The following is a 27,995-nucleotide window of genomic DNA, read 5'->3' as shown; positions in this document are numbered from 1 at the left end:
AGATTTAATTTTTGTATGAAGTGACAAGGCTTCGAAGATAAGAACTTAGGTTCTCCACAGAATGTTCTATATTTAAAATAATAATAATAATAATAATAATAATAATAATAATAATAATAATAATAATAATAATAAACTATGCAAATAATAAAATGTAGGTCTACTTGTTACAATACTTAAAAGTCTAGTGAAATGACAAGAGATGTTTCTGTTTCAATTTTTTTATGATTATTATTCAAGGTATAAATATAGTTACAGTATTTACAATACATACATTGAATACATTAAGACAAAACTTTAAAAAAAAAGCTCATGCAGTGAGTAATATTAATACAAACTTCCAGGGATAAAAATAGATCTGAAAAGGTAGGGGGCAGATGACGTTATGCCGTCTCCCGTGCCTATCTTTGCCCATTGTAACTTTTAGGAAGTGGAGGGACGTTATATATATTTATTTGGAAGTGTGGGAACGGCCTCCTTCCGCGTTCCTCCTCATTTTTAACTCTGCCACTTCAAGAAACACCCATTTTAGGTGTTATTTAACAATTGTTCTCGATACCTACATTTCAATATAATAATATCTTCATTTCAGTATATATCTTCATTCTGCAACTAGTTACTTTAAATGACGCTTATAAAATAATTATACTTTATGGGAGTTCTTAAAAAAACAATATGTATTTGAAAAATGGTCTTATGTAGCATGTTACACAAAGTTACAGTACATTTAATACATGAAAGTTCATTGCGTGTTGACATGCTTTTTTGTACTTCTACTAACAATGTGTACGCATGCTATTAGATGAAAGGCATAGTTACTCACTGTGTTACATTCATAACACGAGTAATGCGTGCGTGACATGTACTCATATACGCATCTGGTTCGTTTACTGGAGATATTCTTGCAAACTTTTCGTGTGACGACAATGTTTAAAATAGCAACAACATTAAGTAACATGTTTATCACCAAGGGAACATGATTATGATCTTGTAGAAAAGTTTTTTTTTTTTTTTTTTTTTTAACTTTGTTGAGTCACTAAGTTAAAGCTCTTAAGCACTCCATGTTCATTGGTTAATTTGGTCGTTGCATCGATTTCCGGTTAGAATTACCATAACTTCTGACAATTACTGCTCCTCGTTTTCTAATTTCAAATATGAACTTTTTTTTCTTCTCTAGATAGTTCTAATAGCCTAAACTTCCCAAGACAAGTGAAGTCTCGGGCCGCGGTAGATCACTGGTAGAGGGCTCACCTCTTGTGCATGAAGTTTTTGGTTCAATTGCAGCTCGTACCAAGAGAACTTTATGGTAGACAAACAGCGTGTGCGTGGGTTTTCTCGGGGTTTTCCCGTTTTCTCCCACTTTCTTCACTCCACCATTTCATTGATTTCTCATCATTACAGTCTCCTTTAGGCTAACCGGCACAACCGCGGAACGTAAAACTTTAAAAAATCTAGAATTATACAAATAATTAATATTTTTCTAACCAGAGTACGTACTTCTTTATTAAATTAAAATAAGTCGTAACAGTTTCAATAAAGTATCGTTATCTTCATCAGACAATATATATGTATTCGCATAGTATATATGCCCATTAATGTCTGATGAAGATAACGGTACGTTATTGAAACTGTTAGGACTTATTTTAATTTAATAAAGAAGTTCATTCTCTGGTCAGAAAAGTATTAATTATTAGGTTTTTTTTTTTTTTTTTTTAAGAAGTCAAGTCTCCTTTTAAGTAATGATACCTTGTAAAGAGAACTATACATCTAACTGTAAAACTGCGTTAATGTATATCACCATTTTGTACATCTTAGAAAGGCCATAACTTTCTTAAATTTACAGCATGTATTACTCTTTAGAAAAGTTCTGACAGACGAATTAATTATGCCAATCAAGAAACTTCTAGAATCAATTGAGCATCCAAGTGTTTATTTTAATGAAATTCCTTATAGGTTTCATTCTATAGTCCCCTGATTTTATAATCCGTGGGAGAAATTGTGATAATTTGGCTTTGTAACGTAATCATCTACATATACTTATCAGTACTGCCGTAAAAAAAAATAAAAATAAAAATACATGAGGTAACATGAAAACATATAGTCATATGTATTTGATCCACGAGGGTCACTCAAAAAGTTTCCAGAATTATGTTGTAGTTTTTTATTACTACAATATAAGTAGACATTTGTTTAATCGCCTTCAAAGTTGGCAACTTCGGAACACACACACGTGTTTGAGTGCTCCTGCTATCGGTGGAAATAACGACGAAAGGTTTCTTTTGGTATCTTCCGAAGTTCAGCCGTCGCGTTAGTTTTGGTCTCTTCTACATTGGCAAAACGGAAAATTCTCATTTTTAGCTTTGGAAAGAGCCAAACATCCGATGATGCTGAACTTTTTTTTTTTTTTTTTTTTTTTTTTGAGGCTATCAGACTCCCTGAATCAGATTTCCCCAATGTACACATGAACTTGATGTTTGCGCGTTGCTCGATCTGTGAAATTAAGCCGACTGATCACTACACACTCTTCCGTTCAGCTACATTATTCGTACGGTGCCTATTATGACCTGTTCAAAACTTGTCAGTTTCATAATTAGGCAACGTAAGGACTGTACTGTACAACATTCGTTGTGATTGCGTGACAAATGCGAAAACAACAACAGCATTCCGGGAACTTTTAGACTGCTCCTCGTATTAATAATAATGGAATAGTTTTACAGAAGAGAAAAATGGATTAGCCAATGAAAATACATCCACTGACATGTAAAAGGTAAAATCGAACGTAAAGTTCTATGGTATCAAGATCTCGAATACCAGAAAATCCTGTAGACGTATGATACCATCTGACACAATCCTATTTCAAGTGAGGCTTCAAGATTGGTGTTGAAGCGTCCGCGAAATATGTTTCTTAGACACTCTTTTCTTTCATAAGGCTTTTCGTTAAGTGTAGTGTTAAATTATGGCAGAAATAAATATACATGTAGTATAACTTAAAAGTCACCACATATATGGTTAGCTTTGCTGAATATGGCACCACCAAAAGCCCGCAGTGGCGTAAAAGCCCAAGCTATTAGTGCTTTCTTGACAGGAGACCCTCGGCCGAATGTACAGTATTCGTATCCATAATGCAATAGTCGCTGACCAACTGCATGGTCTATCCACTTATCTACGAAGTTGAATCCAAAGACTTCACCTTCTATTCCATCATCTAAACCTTTGTGTTCGTCCGTAGCTTCTTGGCCAACCCATACATCTCCACCTCCAGGAATTATGGTATTTCGTAACTGGAAAGAAAGAATAATGTGAATTATAAACAGTTAGTACAACGTGATGGTAACATTTTTGTAAACAGAAAAAATCACTTACGTAGCTTATATTTATGTTGAGAATAAGAAAAACCAATTCCATTACAATCGTATGTACGAGGATTTATCAATGTTGGCTACATTTATGTAGAAAACAATCAAAATCAACTAATTACAATCATCTGAGAAAAACATGATTGTATTGGGTTTTACTTACTTAGAGGCTTAAAATTTTGGTATTTGGACTTTTCATGTAAAATTATTAAACATTCTTCAGCGATTTCTTTTTGACACGACCTAAAAGAGAAAAGGAAGGGTTTGGAAATTGGATGTGTAAGGGAGAAGATGGGGTTGCAATTATTATAATAAAATGTTCATATCCTGGAATCCTCTAAGATTACAGACATGAAATTTGGTTGGTATTAGGACTTTTCATTGAAAATAATAAAACATTGTTTCAGCGTGTGTGTGTGTGTGTGTGTGTGTGAGAGAGAGAGAGAGAGGGTTGATTAATTCGTGTGTCAATTTAATTTGTTCACTGTGCAAAAGTGGTATGAGGTAAAGCCGTGCAATTTGGTGTAACTTTAGATTGTTTCGCAATAGAAGCATGCCACTCGTATTAAAGATTGAAGAGATATAGGGTCAAAGGTCAAATTTCGATTTTTTTTCCTTATGGGACTGCAATGGTAAATTCTGAAAGAACCTGAAAAAACGTAAATCGAAGTGATAACAAAGAAAAAGCTGTATAGTATGATTCTGTGTCGCAAGCCGACCAAATATGCGTCAATCAGGTGTCATGGTCAGAGGTCACGATCAGATCAAGGTCACAGGTCATCTTGAGAACCCATTTGCATACACTGAAAAAAACGCAATGGATGTCCGTACCTTATCATGTCAAATGGGTTCTTAAGGTGACCTGTGAGCTTGATCTGACAGTGACCTCTGACCATGACATTTGATTGACGCATATTTGGTCGGCTTGTGACATAGAATCATACCATACAGCTTTTTCTTTGTTATCACTTCGATTTACGTTTTTTCAGGCTCTTTCAGAATTTACCATTGCAATCCCATAAGGAAAAAAAAATCGAAATTTGACCTTTGACCCAATATCTCTTCAATCTTTAATACGAGTGACATGCTTCTATTGCGAAACAAAACTGTTGTCCTTCATCTAAAGTTACACCAAATTGCACGGCTTTACCTCATGCCACTTTTGCACAGTGAACAAATGAAATTGACACACGAATTAATCAACCCTCTGTGGTATATATAGCGTTTTATTTATCGTTTTATATCGTATATATATATCGTTTTATTTCTGAAAATAAAGGTGCGAGTATGCTGGACCTAAGGTTAGTAATGGTAAAAAATTGCATACCTTTCAGGATATTATTATTATTAATAATAATAATAATAATAATATGTCCAGTAGGATATCACTGCAGTCTTGTAACTGAAAACTCTTTCATACATATATATAAAGATGCTTTAAGATTATTACCTCTTAATTTTACAATACAATAAACGCAATGATGATAATTCTTAGTGATTTGTTTCGTACTTTTTTCTCTTTTTGTAAACAAGTGAAAGTAAGCTGCTATTGTTTGTTTTCAAAAAGAAGACGGGAGGACGTGCCAGTGAGGGAGGCAGAAGCTCCCAAATATTTCTAAATCCTAGAATACAATTAACCGACCTCAAGAAGGAACAAAAATTCGCAACTCTTTCTCTAGAAAAAAAGGAAAACAATAAAAACATTGAATTTCAATAAAACTATATATTTACTATTTGATATTTTCGAAGTTTCTCGTCAATTCCTTTTTAAGACAAAAGAGGAAATATTGCCTTCTTACTGGAATGGTGCCGGCATGCCGTGCCGTTGCATACCGCCAGAAAAAAATTACTGTCCCCACATCTGGAAATTTTTGAGGTTTAGAGAAATGAAAATTTGGAATTTTCAATTTTCACTTAAAATAATCAAACCCATGATTCAACATTTTTTGACACTTGACCGAGGAGGGAAGAAATAGTGCTGGAGGTTGTTCATCAAGATGCCCATACGAGTTGTTCGAATTTCGTGGGCGGCTTCAAGTTCACAGGAATTCTAAATGAAGGACCCTGGAGGAGGAACGAGGGCATTAACCACAGTGATGCACAGGGACATTTGCTAGTCTAGTTATATGCACTTTAGTTCACTAAGCTATCGCCCCTCCCCCTCCACCACCACCAGAAGAGGAAACTTTCTTATTTTATACATAAATAAAACCCATCCCAGAGTTTGGAGCTCTTAAAAGTAGCTCTAAGTAGCAGTATTATTACCCGGCCCCAGAAGTCCGTCCGGGATCCGCCCCTGTCACTAAGGGCAGTTGTCACAAAATCTAGTTTATCAGAAGCAAAAAACGAAAACAAAGTGTGAACTTCGTAGGGAACACCTTCCTTTTTACAAATGCAACAACTCTGAAACTATCAGGATTAGCGCTGTGTGTGAGAGAGATATAGTGATAGGCCACCTATACTTTGTAATATATGATTTTTTTTTTTAAATTATGAAAGTGCCAAGAATGCACACATGCTCATAGTGAACTAAGATACGGATAATGATGTTACTATTTCACTGCTAGTTTAATCAGTAAATGACAAGTATTTACTGATCCAGTAAATTTAATACAACAATTCCTTATACCAACGTAAGATAACAATAAATACCCATAGTATAGAAAGATTTCACTACGGAAGACACGGCGTGACTCCGGAAAACTGATTTATTTAAGTGAGTCATGTATTTAATTTTTACTGTGTAATATTATCCATAAAATAAATATTTGATGAATGCAGTGGATCGTGAAAGAGAAAGTCAATAACCATAAGATCTTTTGTGGCTAAAGCACTGCACAACAGTGTGAATATGCAAATGTTTGGCATCGAAGTTAATCCAACCAAGCACACAGTACGGACCAGAAAGATGACAACGCAGTTATTAAACTGCTGGTAGCTGGTTGTGCCATGCAATCATAAAGGGCTCTGACGTTTAATCAGGGAACTGCCGACCAGATGAAGATGAATGGTGTAGTGTTGACAATGTAGAATATTCGCAGGAAGACTATTTGTGTATGTAGGTCCCTATAATCATTGCCTCGGAATCAAATTTTTTGATACATTATTAATGTTGCTTCGTGGAATGCATAATTGACGTCAAAAAGTATCTAGGTTTGTGGAGAATCCACAGCTATTTCGCAGAACATTAAAGTTCACCGATTCACGAAGAAAGAGAAGATTACGATCAGAAAACTCCATTACCATGTTATTTTGATGTGGAATCAGTAGCAAAGATAGAAGTTTACTCTAGGGGTAGGGGCATTTTATTTTTTAAAGCAGTGTATGTCAAACGTCAGTGAATTAAAATAAAACTAAGTTTTGTCAGGAAAGTTAATAGATTGAACTCACATTAAAATTGAAAAAAAAAAAAACTTTCATATACTCTTTTTTAGGGCAGTGATCCGCAACCGGTGTGCCACGGCATACTATAACTAAATAAAATACAGAAACATAATGAGATCAAAAAGCGACATTGTCGTCCTATAATACATTTGCGCTTATAAGAAGGCGACAGTATTGATCTGTCCCTCCCATCCCGCGTATTTGTGGTATCGTGTGAAAGAACAAATAATAATAATAATAATAATAATAATAATAATAATAATAATAATAATAATAATAATAATAATTATTATTATTATTATTATTATTATTATTATTATTATTATTATTATTATTATTATTATTATTATTATTATTATTATTATTTACAAAGGTTATCAAAAAATAAGGTGAATTTTCGATTCACTGAAAAACGTACAGAGATAAATAACCGAAACTGTATTATGTTTGACAAATGGTATCACATTAACATTCGACAGAGGAACCATTGCGGTCTAAGCATGCATTCCAACGTGACACCAAATCTTCCATGCTCTTTGCAAAGAAAATGTTGCACCAGGTTCCTTACACAGATAACCGGTACCTGTTGTGCCTCTTCCAGTTAATTTAATTTCATATTTATAATTATATTCTGATTTATTATTATTTGTTCATAACATCATCGTTCAGCGATGATTTGAGAAGATTTCCCCCGGAGAGAATTTCAATACTGGGGGCTAAAAAAAAAAAGTACTATGGAAATACTGGGAATCCACATTGAGGACTATAGGAAATCTGGCTCTGGAGGGGGATTTTGGAGATTTGGTAAGAATCTCTCTGAAATCATCTCTCTGAATGCATCTCCGTAAGTCTAAAACGCTAACAATAAATAAACAAGTTACTTTCATCTTCTTCTATTATAGCACTAAACATTAAGTACTATTTGCTAACCTAATTAACAGCTTAAGAAATATCCCTGCGTATAGCTGGGAGAAAGAAAAAAGTCTCAACGAAATGAAAGATAAGTAACATTGCAGCAGGAATAGAAGTAGACTTACCAGCCATTCCTCTCCAACGCCTCTGAACTTTCCATCGACGTAAAGCTGCCACTCTCCACTTTTGCTGGTCCATGATTGGCAGATGTGATACCAACGGCCAGTGTCTATATGCAGTGGAAGATTCATCACCTCTATTTCGTGTATTGCTAGGTGAATCGTGTGGTCGGGAGACAGCCAAGAACGAACTATGCGTCTTTCACCATTCACTGTGGACCAAAAATAAAGAAATAAATAACAAATAAAGAAATAAATAACAAATAAAGAAATAATAATAATAATAATAATAAGCCCTGTTAATATTGTTTAGTATTTTTATTTGTGAGTTTTTCGTCCCCGTAGGGTAAAGAAAGTGATAAATAATGAATGATGATTGTGAAATGAATGGTGAAGGGACAATACATAACATTTATACCATCATAGGATTTGAACTCATGACAGACAAGTGTAGCAATATCCAACCTAATACCTTAGATCACTTCAGCATATCAACCGCCAGATAATAATAATAATAATAATAATAATAATAATAATAATAATAATAATAATAATATATTGGGGTACGATGTTCCGGAGATAAACTGATCATCTCTGGTGCAAAAGGTTCCTGGTTCAATTCCAGGCCATGAAGGTTCGTAGTTGACAATATCGTATCAGTAGATTTTCTCAGGGCTACCCCGTTCCTCCCGCATTCTCATTCCACCAATTATTTCGTGATCGTTCACTTTCCATTTATTTTCTTTAATCTAAAGCAAATAATTGTGAGACGTTAAATTAAACATTCCATCTATTTTTTCAATGCTGACGCAACTACTATCAAGAAAAAGAATAGGTATCTGAATAGCTTGAAGAACGTGAAAACCCATGCTAGGGCCGATATTTTCTTTGATCATAACCGTGTGCTGGCCGAAGTAAATATTCAACTGAGAAGTATAGGCAGAAGAAAAGTAGGCAACCAGATCGTGAATACTATAAAGCTGAAAAACGAGGAAGTAAGAAATCTTTTCGTTGAAAACTCTGAAGAAAAATACTCAAACGAAGAAAGGATAGGTGCAGGTAGGAACAGACGATGGGAGGATATTAAACTATGCATACAGTAGGTCCAGAAGAAGTAGTAGGTTATTACAAACAAACAAACAAACAAAAAAAACGGCTAAGAAACCATGGGTTACAGAACATGTTGTAGAAAATCTGGGGGAAAGGAGGGCGTGGAAACAGGTGAACACAGAAAACGGCAGAAAGATGTACAGGAAGTTGAACTACGAGATACGAAGGGAAACAGACAGAGAAAGGGAAGAGTTTTACAAAAGAAATTGCGAGAACATAGAAGAACTAGCAAAAGTTCTGAAATATGAAGAAATATAGTACAAGAATATGAAGTCTAATAGAACTTCAGAGGAAAGAAAGGGGTATTATGATATCAATAGAAAATAAGAACGAAAAGGTAGTCGGCGAGAGAAATGAAGTCTTGGGAAGATGGAAATTGAATTACGGGTATATATGTACCGCATATATGTAAAGAGTGCGCTGTTAACTAGCTGATTGTATTTTAGCTAATAGTGACACATTACTGCTTGTATAAAAATCAAAATGGAAGAAAATATACTAGCAACCAGGAACATTAATTGCGCTTTGTTGTGTTATCAATTTTGGCCAGAACGTGTCTAGCAAAACTTTGTGAGGACATTCCATATAATGGCCAACCGACGGAGCTACAATAGCATAGCTGTCAATGAAAATTAGCGTATTACACACATTGAGGTAAGCTATTGACTGTAACTGTGACTTCAATTAGTGATATCGGAGCACAACGCAGTGTCTGTGACAAAATACACTATTGTGTGTATTATTGTGTGGTAAAGAAATTAACGCGTGTCCGTGCCAGATTTCCACGGAACACAACTGGATCTACGCAGTGTTAAGCATGGCAATGTAATTCAGTGAAGCAGACAGCTGGAAAGTGTCAACGGTGTGTTAACTGCTTCTGTATTATAGCATCATCTTCTCGGGCTAATGTATTGAACTATCGAATAATTTTGCTTGTAAATAAAAATATATATTTTGTTTAGTTATTTTCAACCAGAAATACCAGAATAAGAAGATAATCAAGGCCAAGGAGCGACATATAGTACAAATGAATCAGTAGTTTTGAAAAGGTCATGAGTCACAAATGTAAAGTTATGAGAAAATAATTTTAAAAAACACTCTTTATTTTTAAAAAAAATTATTGGGGTCGTGGTGGCTTAGTGGTTCACCTCTGGTGTATAAGGTCCTTAGTTCGATCCCATCTCGCCCAAGTTAGCTTTGTGGTGGACAAACACCGTGTTTGTGCGTTTTCTCGGGGTTCTCCTGTTTCCTCTCACTTTCTTCATTCCACCATTTCCTTCATTTCACATCACCGTCTCCTTTAGCCCTAGCCGGCATAACCGTAGGACGTAAAACTAAAAGATTTCATTTTCATTTAAAAAATTTTGACAGACATGAAATGATCGAACTCTGTTTGAAGAAGTAGAATTTGTTTGTCATTGTACGAAATAAACAACTGATTGTGAGCAAATTGGTATTCCAAAATAAATTAATAAAAAAGTTGGACTAAAACAAAATCGCCATTTTCTGACTCATGACTTCGTTAAAATTATTGATTCGTAATACTATATTGCAATTTGTATTTACTGTTGTGTGCTGTATTAATTTTAGCCATAACATTATTATGAGAAAAGGTATAATGAACATGGAATGAAAGTGAAGAATTATATATATATATATATATATATATATATATATATATATATATATATATATATATATATATATATATATATATATATATATATATATATATATATATAAAACGGAATTAAAGGTGGTAGACATCATTTAATCTTAGAGATCAATTACATTATTTTTAACCACGTTATAATGTGAAAGATCGGTACTTACGTGAATATGAAAACAGAGGATGATTGTATGTAAAATTAACACTTTTGACCCAAAGGCACATCGTAAAATCATGGATGTTTGGAAAGTCTACTTCAAACTCCAGATACTGAAAAATAAATAAATAATCTTTATTATTACAGTACCTAGTACAATTTAGAGATAAACTATGTCACTTTGTACAGTATTAGGATATAAAACATACACAATATGATAAAAGGAAAGATGGAGAAAAGTAATATCACATATTTAAAAAAAAGTAAGTCAAATAACTATAATAAATTCCTTGTTACGTTGTTAAAACATTCAAATTGATTGAAAACCAACGAACTAACAACGAATAAAATTAGAGTAGTCTGATTAAACTTACATTTCGCAGAATAAAACTAGCATCATCACAATAAAAGGCTCAGTCAGATATCGTAAAATCATACAAACTTGTTTAATATAATACATTTATCTATAAAAGAATGTCAGTAATAATAATAATAATAATAATAATAATAATAATAATAATAATAATAATAATAATAATAATAATAATAATAATAATAATAATAATAATAATAATAATAATAATAATAATAATAATAATAATAATAATAATAATAATAATAATAATAATAATAATAATAATAATAATAATAATAATAATAGAAACTAATGTTTAGATACTATTTCTGCTGGTGTTCCCAGGAGACGAGACGAGACGAGAAATAATATTCTCTCGAATGATTCTCGCTCCGTTTCCTCTCTACTCCATGCTCCCGAAACTTGTCTTGTTTCGTAAAATTTATGTAACACTAAAACAGAATTTCCCTTCCCTACTAGTCCACAGGGGCGGATCCAAGGGCGGAAATAAGAAGAGGAATTTTTTGTCTTAAAAGTAGTTCTAAGAAGGAGTATTAAAACCCACCGCCCCTCCCCCAAAAAAAGTCCGTCCTGGATCCGCTCCTGCTGGTCCAGTGGCTAGCGCGCTTCTTTTGTGCATTCTTTTCTTGCACTCGGTTTTGGGTGCATTTTATTCTATTCTTGCATTGACTTTTCGGCTGAAAACTTTGAATGCATTTCGGAAATTCGGATTCCATCGTAAACTGTAAATTGACGTCTCATACAGGTTCGGTGCTGAAACGGACCCTAAACTCCAATCTAATCAACCAATTGATGTCTCATACAGATTCGGTGCTGAAAGAATCGCTAAATTTCAAACTTCAATCAGTTTACCTCTGTTGTGTGGGGTCCCTGGTTCGGTCCCTGCTCACGCTAAGTGGACTTCGTGTTAGACAAACACTGTGTGCGTGGGTTTTCCCCGGATTCTCCCATTTCTTCTCACTTTATTCATTCCAGCATTGCATTCATTTCTAATCACCGTCTCCTTTAGCCTAGCCGGTATAACCGTGGAACGTAAAACTGCAAGATTTTCCAATCCTCAAGCAATTCTGATTTGAATTATTGATTAAAACATAGTTTGAAATCCAGGATTTAAATAACATTATAATTCAAATGCTCTAAGAACATTCAAATAACTGTATACAAGATGTATAGAAAACTAAGTTTCCTGATTAGGAGTAATAAAGATTTCAAAGAGCAAGAACGAATTGCAAGTTTATAAACACTTATGTACCAGTTAGTGTTGTTTACAAGACAACACTTCTAGTGTTTTTTCCAGACATATTTTAAGAAGGACTTTTGCACCGGTGACGTGAAAAGCAATTTACACCCTTCGTTTTTGATCAGGGAACTGAAATTTCTAAATTTTAAAGGCAATTGAAAAAAAGCTATTCTAGGCAGGCAAGTGCTTAGCTGGCCTACTGCCATCTGTTTGATTCTTCTGAAGAGAGAGATTCATGTTCTATTCTTGCATTGAATTACGTATCGTCTTTGACCAACTTAACTCTTTCTTTTTTGCATATGAATAATAATAATAGTAATACGATAAGTGTGCAAGTTTTGCAAAGGAAGGTGAGTGTTAATGATTTTTGAACGTGGGTTATTATTTTGAACTTGTTGGATATTTACTAAACACGTTTGATAAAGGAAGAAGGGTATTCAAGGTTTTTGAACGTGGTCATTGTTTCGAACTTCTTAGGTATTCATATACAGAAGCTTTTAGACTGAATTGATTCTTTAGCATATCTTTTCAACAGCGAGGCTATGTGGGATGTGGATCTACAGCTTAACGTGAGATCCGAACTACATGAACTCCCGCCGTACAAGATTTTTAATTATGTGTCTTATGAATGATTTAACACACGAAGTGTATTGAAAATTCGCAAATGCGGATTTATTGCATGATTTTTTTTTGATACACTGTACTATATACTAAAACAGTGTCTGGTGCAGCATCTTTACATTTTGATTCCTGCGAAGATTTTTTTCTTTTTTTAAGAAAGTCTAACCGCTTGTGTGAGCAATAAAGAATTCTTACTGGAACAGACAAAAATGAAATGAAATCTTTCAGTTTAACGTCCCACGATTATGCCCTCAAGGGTAAGGGAGACGGATGATTACGGCAAGTGAATGGTGATGGTAAAATCAGTGGAATGAGAAGGTGGGAAGAAACTTGTAACATTAGAAAACCCCACGGACATGATGTTGTCCACCACAATGTCACTTAGCCGAGAATCGAACCAGGGACTCTACGCACCAGAGAATACGCGCTCTACCACTGAGCCACCGTGCCCCCCCCCCCTCTTTATTGGAATGAAGCGAGACGTTTGAGTAGAATACAAAAAGCATGAAATTTCTACTTTCACAGACCACGGTTATACCCTGTAGACTAAGAAGATACGTGATTAATTAATATCAATAATTATGATACATTGGTGGAATAAGGATGTGGAAAAACGGAAGAACATGAAGAGAACTCACGCACACGATGTTGGCCATACCAGAAGCTCATAAGTAGACTAAAAATACAAAATCGTAGGATAGTATAACAAGAATTTTAGGAAAGATCCAAAAAATGGATCAAAAGATTGCGATCTTGGCCAACAATTAGATGTTGAGTCAGGAGCCACAACATTTTTGAGCGGCCTTTAGATAAATCGAGTTTCCGTATATTTTACGGAATAAGCACATCAAACTGAGTTAAGTGATAGTTTTGGTTTGGATACACTATATGCAGTTCTCCAGATATAAGACGTACAAGAAAATTTCTGTCTGAAATATATTGGATCTTTTGATCCAAAACTAAACCTGAGGGGGAGACATGTGTAGCAATAGTTATAGTTGAATTAAATCGACACAGGATAGAATTTAATCATTTGTGAGTGCGTGTGTGTGTGTGTGTGTGTGTGTGTGTCTGTGGTGATGAATATCTCAGTTTCTGTATCCCAGAGATTTAATTCGACAATATTTAGCACACAACTTTTCTATATAACCAACGAGTCTCTCTTTGTGGTTTAACTATGAAACACGACTACCATGTCAGAGAGAGAGACAAATTTCTGCGAAGTGTGATGCGTGTCTCACGAACTTTTCTGTGCTGTTGGTTTCTTAGAAAAGGGAAGAAAGTAACAAGAGTGTTATGGAGGATTTTGCATATTGCATTTCTTTCTCTGATCGACTTTTTAAATGTACTTCCTAGACTTTTAGATATTTCGTTTTATTTTGCGACTTTCTACTGTTAATTCTATATTATTTACTAAGTAGTTATTTGAGACATGCAAACTACAATAAATCTGCAAAATATCATCTATATGGCTTGCTAGTTGTTTTTAGTTGAGTTTGTTTGTTTGTTAAGAACCTAACATATTAAAAATAATACAAACTTTGCCATTTTTCTTTTGCTTGTTTTTCGTAAGTGAAAGAGCTAATGAAGTGCAACTTACCACAATCATAGATACTGTTATTCTAGAACAGAAAATATGAACCTGAAGAATTTATATTACATTTATAACATAGATATTACAGTGTTTGCCAGAATAACATTTTCCCCAAAATCTAAGATAAGGCAGCGACTAGAGGAATGAACTCAACTGCATTTGATTACGTAACATGTTGTTTTGCCAACATGTGAGCTATTTTAAATAACATTATTATTTAATTTTAATAACTGTATGTTAAAAGTATTTTGTTAATTACAAACTAAATTAAACTATTTAAAAAGTAGTTCACAGAATTCCAAGACAACATGTTACGTAATCAAATACAGTTGAGTTTGTTCCTCTACACGCTGTCTTAACTTAGATTTTGGTGGAATGTTATTCTGGCAACAGTGTAATTTCTATGGATGGCAACACTGAAAATTCTTCAAGTCCATATTTTCTGTTGTAGAATAACATTATCTCTAATTGTGGTAAGTTGTATTTCATTATCTCCTTTCACTTATGAAAAACAAGCAAAAGGAAAATAGTAAATTTTGCATTATTTTTAGTATGTCTTAAGTAACGTTTGTAGCTACTAGCCAAATAAAAACATCCTATTGAAAAAATTCTAGATACGGTCATTCTAGATTAATAATAGGACCAAATCAGACACTATAATTATAGATAATAACATAACATGCAAAATCTACAAAGAAAATAAACTCTGGTAACAGCCGTAAAACAAGATCACCATAAAACTTACATTTGTTGAGAAAATCTATGCTAGTAAGTAAAGCGGTTAATATTGCATATACTTTCATATCTAAATATGTGAAGTTTTAATCTCACCTATATTTTTCGATAATACAAAAATATACATTTTTCGATAATACAAAAAAACTGAAATTATATTTCAGTTTAAACTGATGCAAAAGATCAATATTCTAGGCTTTCTGTATCTTCTCATACCCAAGTAGTTTAACCTCCCTAATATTTCTGTTTTAGGTTTAACTAAAAGAAAAAGAATAATAACGTCTGGGAAGCACATCTGCTTGGCATCATTTTAAACAACAACAACCAAAAAAATCTGTTAGTTTTAAGAAACTCTTAACCTCTAAAAATATTTTATCTTCTAACCTTTAAAAAATATAAGCTTAGCACATGTTTCCATATATGGGGCATAGATAGCCAGCGACCAGAAAGTTCAGTCCATTAACTAACTAGTCCGAGATAATCGTTCGGGCTATCTATTGCAAAAAAAAAAAAAAAATAATAAAATAAATAAATAAATAAATAAAATAAAATAAAATAAAATAAAATAAATAATAATAATAATAATATAATATAAAATAAAATAAAATAAAATAAAAGCAAAATGTTGCTTTCGTTCAGGAGTTAACGTGTGGAGTAACGAGTGAACATTACAGTCTGATAAATAATCCTTTTAAAAAACCCCACTTGGCGTAATAATCCTTTTTGTGGGCTGAGCCGCTCCAACGCCATCTGTTAGCGACCGTCTAAACTACGTCCAGTTTAGTGACGAGTACATGTCAGCCCGCTACGTCATCCAATCTCCAACAGCCGTATCAAGAACTTTCTAGACCTAGTAGCTGTCACGTCTTTCATTCTGACTCCCCAGTTTGCCTCACGATTCTGGCTGAACGCCAAAAATTGGAAGCACTGGCCGGGAATCGAACCCGGGACGTGAGTCCAACGCTCTAACCACAAGACTTCGGGTCCCCCATAAGTAATTCTAGTAAATTGAAATTTGTGATTCCGCGGTTATGCCATTTAGGCTAAAGAAGATGGAAGATTCATTGAGGAAACTAAATGATTATAAAAGAATTGGGTGAAACGGAAATGAGATTGTCTGATCAGCAAACGGAAGAACCCCCCCCCAAAAAAAAAAAACCTCCACAAACACGATGTTATCCATCACAAACTCTCATGACATGGAATCGAACTCAAGGAACTCTCACATTAGAGATGAAGATTCTACCACTGAACTACGTGCGCCTTCAACTCTCAAGGGTTGTGTTTCGCGCTGGCAGAAAATATTATAGCAAAAAAAGAGAATTGTAAATAATTTTCATTTAAATTTCCCCAAAAAAGAAACTTCAATGAATAAATGAATCAGCGAAGGAAGGTCAGGTTTGGAAGTGTAGCAGGATAAGTGTATGTTTCCTCAGGGCCAGCTCTACCATATGTGCAATACGTGCATTTGAACGGGGCGGCAAAACCTGTCATAACTATATTATTTAAAATAAATATTTCTTATTGGAAAGAGACTTCATGATGATGGTAGTTAAATTTATCAAGCTGCCCTTCTATTTGAATACAACATTCATAAATCATGTTTATATCGCATTAGTTTAAGGTCACATGGACAGTGCTAAAGCAAATGGTCAAACAAATCCCAGCGTGAATTTATTGATTGTTGTCAAATACAATAACTTAGTTCTCGAACAGTAGAGAACATCTGTTCCATTTAGTTAGTTATCACAGTTTTGATATGAAAACTAGCCTTGTCTTTGTCACAAACAAGTTCCTTATCATTGAAGGTGGAAACATTTTTTTAAAAAAATAGATGTAGATGGAAAATCAAGAAATAAAGATAAAAGAGCTAGTTGAACTGGAATTTGCAAACTGATATATTAAGATTAAAGCTTGAGATTGACTTCAAAAAAGATTTACTATCTTCCAGGTGTGTTTACTTTATGCTCTAACCCTCCTCTTCGTTGTTCCTGATGGAATAGCATACTTAAAATCTTGGCTTTTAAGATTTGTTCTTTCTGGAGAAAGGAGGGCGGCAAATGATACCATTGTTTAGGAAAGCAAATTGTCTAGGGCCGGCCCTGTACCTCCTTTACCTACCAAAAATATATCGAAGTCGAAATCGAAATTGTGACTCTCGAGACTTTGCATTTTCAGTGATACTGAAAAATTATTTTTCTCATTCACGATTTTGTCAATATTCAGTTTGAAGCTATCATCATTGTTTAGTTTCACAGCTCCAAACACAGGTTACATCAAATGAAACTCTTAAACAGCGACATGCACTATTTTCTACTGTTTTACTGTACAGTTGCGAGTTTCACTCCATGTTATCGTGCACGTAAAACGTTTCTGATTCTTTATACTTGTAAATTATGTTAGAATTAAAATACGTATTTTATCAAGTAAAATTATGCATATAGGTGCATAAAATTTTTATTTGAAGTACTTAGGCTTTGCGGGAAATACTTTATTTGAAAAAACTTTGATCATAAGAAACCAACTGACATTTGTATCACAACGGTTAGGATTCTTCAGTAAGACTTTTGTTCGGCTCCCGCTGTTGACACTTCATTTTACTTACTTGCGTAGATAAACAGTTGGAGCGCTCTCGCTTTGCAGTTGGGGCGTCTTCGGTTGAACCACAAGGACAGACAGCCATCTACCTTCAGTTTCTTCAAAGTTCCCAGTCTTACCAGGCGAGTGCGAAATGGAATATTTCGTGTCCTTAGAGCGCAAAGGTTCTATGTCCAATTTTAGAAATTTTACAGGAGAGCAAAAATAATGGACATAGGATATAGGAGGACATATGGCATAGGACAGTATTTCATTCATTATTTCTTCTAAATAATAACGATTTCGTATTATATATATATAAATATATCGATATATATAAACTCAATTTCGAAAAAAAAAAATGGACTTAGAACTTCGCTCAAACGCAGTACAAACGTATGGTATACAAATATTTATAATTTTCAAAAGTGGTCCTGCTAAGTTCACACTCATCTCTAAGGACACGACTTTATTTATTTCCTTCGAAAAGTCTCCTCTACGTTTCATCGTTAATTACTTTTAGTGTAAAATGGTTTGACGACTGTAACTAAAACTAGGCCTATGTTGATAAATAAACAAATAGATGGAAGTTCGTGGATGAATGGGAAAAGTACAACAACATTATTTAAAAAAAAAAAAAACTTCCAAATCAGTTATTTTACTGTATTTTGTGTAGACATATAAGAAATTACGATGACTATTGTATATATTTCCTACAAGCAGAGCGTGAAAACCTGCCTTCCTGGAAAGATTAATGACACAGTACCAGACAAAACTGCTTTCAGTTATTTCATGTTTTACCTTAAATTATTTAATTACAGTTTTATGTCTCCCAACAATAAGAATAACTCAACATTTTCTCTTGACACGCATGCGAGCCAATTACTATCATTGTGTTATTAAGATTAGACAGGCGTTGTGTAACAGCAATGCACTGTATTTGGTATGCTCTTTGTTGGTAGAAAAAAGCGGTTTATTAATTAAGTATTAATATAATTATCAAGCTGTTAAAATAAAGACCTAATAAGTGATAACTGGAAAAATCTGAAGTGGTGGTAATTCTGGGAGCAGGGAAGTTGTAAGCGAAAAATTCGGCGGTACTATTGAAAAAAAAAAACAATAGCGCCAGTGTTGCCAACCCAGAGAACAAAATTTTTCGTATATTTGTTACTCAAGTAATACTTGTAGAAACAAGTTCAATACTACTAATGATAGCAATAATATATAATAAACTTATCTAGTAACAGGCCGGTAGCCAGCCCAAAAATGTAGGGGGGGCGGCTGAAGTTAGGGGGGCCGATCCAACCATTTATAGTTCATCACCATATTATAGTGCATTTGCAAGCCTACCGTGAAAATTTTAGGGGGGTCAGAGAAAATTTAGGGGGGCCCGGCCCCCATAGTCCCCCCTGGATACGGGCCTGTCTAGTAATCTTCAGTTTTGAACTCCAAATCGGCGTCATTGTCCTCATCATTCTTTTTAAATCCTTATTAATACCACTCAGAACAATATTTCCACCCCGTTATAAACGTAACTGAATGATATTTGCTAGTTGTAATATTTGGTACTTTTGAAACAAGGGGAAATTCCGTATTCATGAAACTATTGCACAATAAATACTGATATTTTACAAAATATCTATTTATTCTACGAGAAAAAAAGGAAAGTCCGAAGATGAAACATAAACAATCAATAGATTTCATTTATCTGAACAAAATGGTATGTGCCAGTGGGGATTCTCATGCTTACAATAACATCAAGTGTTATATATATATATATATATATATATATATATATATATATATATATATATATATATATATATATATATATAATCAATTACCCATTAAAACGAAACTGATTCTAAAGCAAGGATGCAAATAAGCAACAAAATTTTACTAGCCCAAGAAAAAACCTACTAGCCCACATCCCAATCGTGACCTTTATAGTCTTTACTGTTTCAGAACTCGCCCGCACCGATGAACCACTCGCCCCGGGCGAGTGGGCGAGCGGTTATTTGCATCCCTGTTCTAAAGTATGCATTAATCAAACTTTTCATTAAGACACTAGCAAGATCAAGATGAACAAAATGACAAGCTTGAAGGTGAATTATCATGCGTAGTTTTCGAGAGAATCGAGAAAGAATGAATTTTTATGCGTTAAAATGCATGTCGTTAACTGACAATCTGATGCAATTGATATTATTATTATTGTTGTTAATTTATGTAACGTATAAGCAGTAGCGTAGCGTGATATTCCGAAAGGGGGATGCCAAAGTTAGTCATTTGTGCGATATAGTACTACTGCAAGCAGCAATACATAGCTATTCCGAATAGAAATATAGGGTTATACAAAATTTAGGAGGAAGCCCCCCAAATTGGAGGTCTAGTGGGGCATAGAGAAGCGAATGCGTGGATTACGTTAGAATTTAAAAACCAATTGTCTCAGCTCCTTCTTGCTACTACCGTTGTGACGACAAAACTAGGCCCCACTTTTGTATGAACATTGTTTCCAGTATCGTTCCCTTCATTTCTTTCTCCACATACCACACGTCATACCACACGCCCCCCTACATTTTTGGGCGTTTTTTTTTTCTCCACATACCACACGTCAATCTCGTTCTTTCAAAAAAATATATATATATCGCCCCTAGAAATTTGTCATCTTGGGTCCGGAACTCAGACGCCCGTTCGTGAATATGGGCCTGATTGTATATATCATTTGAAGATGTAAATACAAAGCACTTAAACCAACTCTGGGGGCCTATTTCTGTATCCAGATACTGAAGTCAAGGGCGCAAATCTGTCTTCAACGTTCGTGGGATGGGTAAGACTGTTCCCATAATCCTTTCCTTTTTTAACGATGTTCAAAATATTTATGAAGTTGAAACAAATGCTGTGGAGGATTAGGGGAGCAGAGATGTTTATAACATCGGCAGGAGGGTACATTTTAAGGCTTATTGTGGGGGGAGGGGAGAAGAGACTCATATTACAGTAGATGAATCAGATTTCTGAGGTAAACCTGTTGTACTCGTATATTATATACCAAATGATGTAGATGAAATAGTGGTACATATCATTATTACAACTCAGTGCCGTGAGCACATTCTGAAATTTGAATATATGCATAATAATAATTGACGTTTCTACTTACGCATCCACAATGATCCACATTAAAATTTTAGGACATTTGTTTTATAACAATACAAATAATGACTTCCCCAAAACTATGAAAGAAAATCAATCAGGCCTATATTTGGTGCAACAATACTCTTATCTGAGCAAAATTATGATTACCACAATAGCATTATAAGAATTGTTACAGGAATTAAACAAATAGTTGAAAATAGACTACTAATAATTAATGACAATGAAATATTAAAGAATACGATTCTTTTTTAAAAATGAAACAAGTCAAAGGACATCAGTTTCGTTTGTGGCAGTCGGATAGAAATCATCATCACAATCTCAAATCGGATTATTGGTGGGGGACAAGATTGTAGGGAACATGTTCCCCTTATGTCCCCGAGATTTGTGCCAGTGACTGAAGGGCCCTGGCACAATCTTTGCGAGTGACGGGGAGTGATGGCTCTCTTGTCCTACCAGATCGGTGATCGTAATTCTACAGAATGCTCTATATTTATGCCTATGTCTTTGAGCTCCTTTACGATGAAGATTACAGTTACGATGCATTTAGTTGTGATTAAGGCATAACTATTTTAATACTATTATTTACATAACCGGCATGCTTCAAAAATGCGTTGAACTAACCATTTCCGTTTTGTTCTATTTCCTTTATATTAGGACTCGTACGTTCTGTTCAGAAACTATAGCTTAGTTCAAAATATATACAGTTGGAAATACTTGAATATGCCAGCGTATATCTAAAGCAAATGTATGGTTGCAATGGATGAGGAGGAGTGAGAAGGGAAGTATTGCGCATGCGCATTCAACAGAAAGCAGACGAAAACCCCGATGCTTTCAGTAGGCCTGGAAGCCCGAGGAAAATAGCATACGACAGGAGCTAAGACTGAAAATGTGCATCTGAGCGACGTGCATGCGTAGGTTCCTTTTGTCAAAGTAAGTCGAGAGAGCGCGCCAGAAGATTACAGTGGAAATAATTGTGATAATTACAAGCAAACAATTTATATATAATGAAATACGTTACTTTTTCTTATTAACAGGGGATGCCGGGCATACCGGCGTTCTCTTACGCTACGCCGCTGCGTATAAGATAATTATGAACCTTTACGTGCAAAATAAATAAATAATTGAATTTTATTACTTGTTAATTTTTGGAATAATGCTCAACGTAAGAGGATCATAAGGTCATTCTTCAAGGACCTCGATTTGAGAAACACTGCTGTAGATTCATGTGTTTTGAGTGTTCGTTTACTATCGCCTAATCATCCTAAACGGTACTTACCAATTTTAATTCCTCAATTTCTACTTCACCTCATCTGGGATAAAGCTTTATTGCTGGCTTTTAAAATTATTATTATTTTTGTTTCTAGAATATTTCAGAAAAAAAGGCCAGTAATGGAGCTAAGTGAAATGAAATGAAATTTTTGAGTTTTACGTACCACGGTTATGCCGGCTAGGCTAAAGGAGACGGCGATGATGAGTAATGAATTATATGATGGAATGAAGAAAGTGGGAGGAAACGGAAGAACCCCGAGAAAACCCACGCACACGGTGTTTGTCCACCAGAAAGTTCACTTGGCGGGAGCAGGGTTTGAACCCAGGACCCCATGCACCAGAGGTGAACGCTCTACCACTGACCCACCGCGACCCCGCAATGCAGCTAAGTGTTGATCTTCACAATTCTTCACAACATAACATGAATGAAACACGTTCTCATGCTTTAGAAGGAAAATAAATGACTTCGATATATTTTTAAATGTTACCTTTTTGTGATGAAAGCATCAAACTGTAACAAGAGAAATTGCATTTTATCATGTCGTGTCGTACCAATATAGTTTTACTAGTCCAACAATGTGCTTGCTTTGTAAACGGGAAATCCTGGATGGGCTTTCTTAAGGTTGCGTGTTGTGGACAAAATGCTTCCTCAATTTCCCTTGAGTCACACGAGCGTACGCTAATACTCTTTAGCAATGCCATGAACAATGATAGAGCACGATCAACTGATTAAAGAAATGTCTCCCGAATAGCTTGATATTATTACCCGTGATTTTAAGCTCAGTATTTTGTGGGAGTAACATACCCACGTTAAACTGTAGGTTCGCTCTATGTAACTTTGATTAGAGACATTGAACTAGAGAGGAGCAAACGTTCTGTAAGCAGAACAATACTGTTGATTTTTTTTTTTTTTTCAGTTAGTCCTTTAACCAGTGAATTTTATAAAGTGATTCCTTATTTCGAGCGAACGTTTCCAAAACAATGTAAATTTTCAATGAAGTTCAATTTTTTTAAGACAGCAAGAAAAAATAACGTATTGTGCGCATCTAATCAACGAATTTAAAAAGTTCGTTACTGAATTCTCTCTCTCTCTCTCTCTCTCTCTCTGTGTGTGTGTGTGTGTGTGTGTTTGTTTGTTATATTTGCGAATTTTTCGATTTTGAGCTGTCCATTCGATAGAGCAGCATTTCCTAACCTTTTTCAACTTGCGGCACACTACAGGTGTAACTTCAATTCTCGCGGCACACCCATATTATATATATATATATATATATATATATATATATATATATATATATATATATATATATATATATATATATATTATTACTACTATTATTATTTGTAAATATAGAATACCGTGGTATTTTTATGTGATTACTGTCCTTCTTACAGAGAAGAAAGTTCGATCACTGATTTTCCCCTGTGGTCAATCATTATGCTTATTTTCCATTCTAATTTTAAAATTAAAAAAAAAAAAAAAAGAAATTGCAATGAAATATAGGACTCGGGTTTTTAAAAATCTATTTTCTCTTTCGAAAACTGTATCTAACCTTTAACTAAAAGGGAAGATCACTAAATAACGAATAAATAAACAAATCTCCTATACTTTTAAAACTCAAATATAGGTAATTTGTATGCATGTTTGCTTTGTTGAATTTATTGAATGATATGTTAAAATTTCAAGTTACGAAATAGTCTGCAACAATAAAGAAGCAATAATGGTCATGACAATCATAAATACGTTTTTCAACATTAAAAATGTACAGAAAAGTAACACAGTATGAAACTTAAAATTGTACATTTATGGTAGAGGTTCATAATAATGTGAAATACAAATATATATATATATTCCCCTATGTCTTGCAATTTGGTCCCTATCGAATTAATAATTTGTTTCGATTTCCTCGCGGCATACCAGCGGCTCAGTCGCGGCACACCGGTTGGGAAACGCTGCGATAGAGCATCAAAAAGTATCTGAGAAAGTGAGGGAATTTTTCGCGTCACTCTTACCATTCCCCAGATATTGGCAAAAAAAGTTCCGATTTCGGTAGATTTATGGAGCCATATGTTTCGAACCGTAAGCCATAGAGAGATCATATTGGTGTTGATCAATACGTAAGAGGATGGTGAACATTTTGGTACCAAATAGTAACCGGTGGTCACTGGACAACTGGTCACTGTTGAATACTCACCGTAGTAAGTAGCAACAGTATTATATATATAGCCCTACTACGGTACGGTCAATCTTTAAATAAGTAAATAAATCGAACTGTGATGTCGTTATAAAGTCCTATTTCAACATTTTGGCACTTAGAACATTTTGGGAATATCCAACATCTATTATCTCCAAAAGCAATGTTATATCGTTTAATTCTAAGTTTCATAATGGAATTGAAGTACTTAAAAGGGGGGGGGGGGGCTTTGGCGTATTTTAAGCTAGTGAGCTGATCAAGTATTCCGAAAGTGCTAGATGAAAGCCCACATATGTTGGTATAACCAAGACTTTGAACAGTGGCGTATTTAGGGGGCTGTCGGGCTAAAGCTCCCCTGAAATAAATTTGTTATATGCTCAACATTAAAATTTGTCGGCACCCATAAGGAAAAATATAAGTGCTTATTCACGTGTTATGCACAGCTCCCCCTCCCCGAAACAAAATCCTAAATACGCCATTAGGTTTGAACTTCTGGGTGTATATATGCGAGTACAAGCGTAGACGACTGAATATCGGGGAGGGAGCAAAATAGCGTCGAATATGTTTAAAACTTTGTGCTGTTCAATATAATATTTGTAGGTTGCCATAACATTAAGAGATTCTCCCTTTCCAACGTACGCCAACCCCTTTGACATGATGAGCCATCATAGGCTGAGCTTATATGGCAGTCATCTTCCTCATGAGCAGTTGAAGCTCTCCACCGAACGATACGTGTGGCATTTTGGACCATTTTGAGTTATCAGTGGAATTATGTTCTACGGAGCATGTCGTACATATATTGAAATTTTGGTGCCCCCCTTCCCCCTTGGCCACGAAATGGCACTGGCGTGCTGCTAAAGTGGTTTCTGACCGAAACAACTACAAGTTTTTCTCGTTTACAAAAATGTAACATATATCGTTGTACGGCGGTATGCTTCAATTGCTAGATTATTTTATATGGACGCAAGGGTAGCCAATTCACAAGTAATCACTATGGGAGGGAGACAGTGCCAGATTTACGTATAAGCTAAACAAGCTAAACAAACTCTCGTGGGGGCCCCAAAAGTTAAAGGAAACAACTTGATGTATATTTCCAAAATATAAGAAAAGTAATAAATAAAATAAAATCTACATATAGCAATAGTGCTTCGTGTTGTGTAGAGTCCTATGATGTAAGTAATGGGGTCCCTTTTGCTAGCCTGCTTCCTAAAATATCACTAGTTTCTTCATTTCTGTATATAGGGTGCCTACGTTCATCTTAATACTTAAAGGGCCTCATTACCTTCAATAGCTCAGGGCCCCACCAAACCTAAATCCGACTCTGGAGAGAGGGGACAAGGTTAAATATACATTCGTGGTAGAGTTGATTTGATTTTGAATTTAACGTACCTTTCAGCAGCGAGGCTATATGAGACGGGACCTACTGATTAACGTGGAATCCGAACCACAGGAGCTCCCATCCTCCAGCCGGAAATCGAACATTTATGCTAGAAATAAGTACTCTAGTAGGTCTCGATTTGTAATGCTGAAATCTAAGGTACCGATGTCGATATCCATCTCTAAATTTTCCTGACATCCCTCCTTTCCCTCCAGAAAAGCAATACAGCATTTGGTTACAGAAAAGGAAGTATTATAAATATGTTCATGTGATTTCTTATGCGTAAAAATAAAGATACCATAATGATTTGATCCCTGGCAGAATTAGACACTATATACAAACACCATAAAAAAAAACATTATATAGTCAAACGAAGATGACAATAGCTTTTGCATTCTTTGCCTCCTTTTTTTTCTTTCTTCATTTGAATTTTTAAGTGAAAAGTGAATCATTAGGACACTGCTTTATATAATTATACGAGATCAACTGAATTCATCCGGGCTGAATCAAAGTTAGCATGATGGTATTAGACGTTGACCTGCCATACAAGCTTGTGAATATTATGGTATGTAAATCTTTATTGTGCGTAAAACAAAAATCAAATGAAAGATTATTTATTTACGACTATACGTTAAACTGGTAGGAAAAAGGTGAGTTACAATTCTGACTCCGCCTCTATGAGTTTAAACTTAACTTAAGAAGTTTGTGTACACCTTTTTTAAATATAAATTTTTAGATACTAGCTGGCTCTAAAATTTCAACTTAAATATTTCGATAACCGCAGTACCCCAGCAGTACAGACAGTAGGCCCAACGGTGGCAAACAGTAAGATAGCCAACTGTCAAAGTTAGTCCTAAATTGTAACTGGCCGAATTGCCAACCATTTATCAACTACTTCAATTGACAACGTTGGCCCTACGTTGTAATTGGCCGCTTAGCCAAGCATTTGCCAACCACCTCATTACCATCGTTGACCCTACGTTGTAGTTGGCCTCTTAGCCGAGTATTTGCCAACAAACTCAATTGCCAACGTTGGCCCTACATTGTAACTGATCGTTTTACCAAGCATTTACCAACCACCTCAATTGCCAACGTAACCTCTATGAAAGAAGTAAAATTATGATTGGGAAGTGCCAAATCGAAACTGTTGAATGAATGATGTCAAAATGGTTGTCCAACATACTTCGAACGACATTGGGTCAACGTATTTTTAAACATTATTTTTGCAATTGTCAATTCCCAAACATGTCGATTAGCCTACATAGAACTCTAACAAACGTGCTATTAGGATGACTAACTTCAGCTATTTGTTACGCATGGCCGAAATAATAGGACAATGAGAATTGCATTGTTAATAACTCCGAATTTCAACAAAGGAAATATTACATTATTCATATGTAAATTCTTATAATTAATGTTCATCCATAAAGACTTAAAAGAAGTTCGCATGCAATAAACAAATACATCGGCACTGCATTACTTACCTGAATATAACCTTTTTGGGTAAAAGATACTTTTTGTATGTTACACAATCCAAAACTTTTATGAAATAATCTGTTTCCTTCAGTGTAAACACTAAATCCAATATATATCACTAAAATATTATAATAAATAGTTCTGCTCCATACATCCATTTCGTTAGATCTGGCAACACTTTGCGAAAGAGTAAACCTCTAGCAGTTCACTTTTGTCGTGCACTTGGTCCAACGAAACTAAACACACTTCAAGCATCTGGAGAACCACAGAGGCGAAAATTACTTTTTTTTTCTTTCTTCTAAGCTTTCACGTGCAGTGCGGGATCTAGAGATAAGCTTGTTAGAAGCAAAACGGAGCGGAATTGAAGAGACAAGATATCTACGGCGAAGAAAAAACAATGACCGCGTTTTCCCTTTCAACTCCAAAGCGCGTAGCGACTTTCGAGGAAAAGTGAGTGTCAGGCTGCGTTTGTTGCAAGCAGTAAGTGAGAAAGGTTTTCAACAATACCGCCATTTGAAGAGTGGCGCGCAAAAATGCCCCTCCCGTTAAGCGTAAGCGTTACAAACGCACGATATGTATCCATAAAGCTGGTGGAGGGCCCAGAAGGCTGAGACCGATCACCAATATCGCTAGTTTCCTTGACCGGGTACAGGGGGCGGATCCAGGACCGACCTCTG

The 27,995-nt window shown here is 34.9% G+C and overlaps 2 protein-coding genes across 26 annotated transcripts in view; one reads left to right on the top strand and one right to left on the bottom strand.

Moving 5' to 3' along the window:
- The window catches only part of LOC145668871 (coiled-coil domain-containing protein AGAP005037-like), a 1,021,830-nt gene that overhangs the window by 850,062 nt on the left and 143,773 nt on the right, over nt 1-27,995 (top strand). The gene's annotated exons all lie outside the window — the stretch shown is intronic.
- Nucleotides 45-27,831, bottom strand: LOC145668876 (neuronal pentraxin-1-like). Its single transcript, XM_081737131.1, has 4 exons — nt 27,327-27,831; nt 10,715-10,820; nt 7,778-7,983; nt 45-3,281 (listed from the first exon to the last, which is right to left on the bottom strand). Exons 1-4 carry the CDS (start codon nt 27,474-27,476, stop codon nt 2,988-2,990), a joined length of 756 nt encoding a protein of 251 aa, XP_081593257.1. The 5' UTR covers nt 27,477-27,831; the 3' UTR covers nt 45-2,987.

This window comes from Thermobia domestica, chromosome 13 (genome assembly GCF_964235325.1).
Source record: "Thermobia domestica chromosome 13, izTheDome1.hap1.1, whole genome shotgun sequence".
Taxonomy (NCBI): domain Eukaryota; kingdom Metazoa; phylum Arthropoda; class Insecta; order Zygentoma; family Lepismatidae; genus Thermobia; species Thermobia domestica.
The sequence above is the reverse complement of the archived record's forward strand: the minus strand, read 5'-3'. Positions and strand labels throughout refer to the sequence as shown.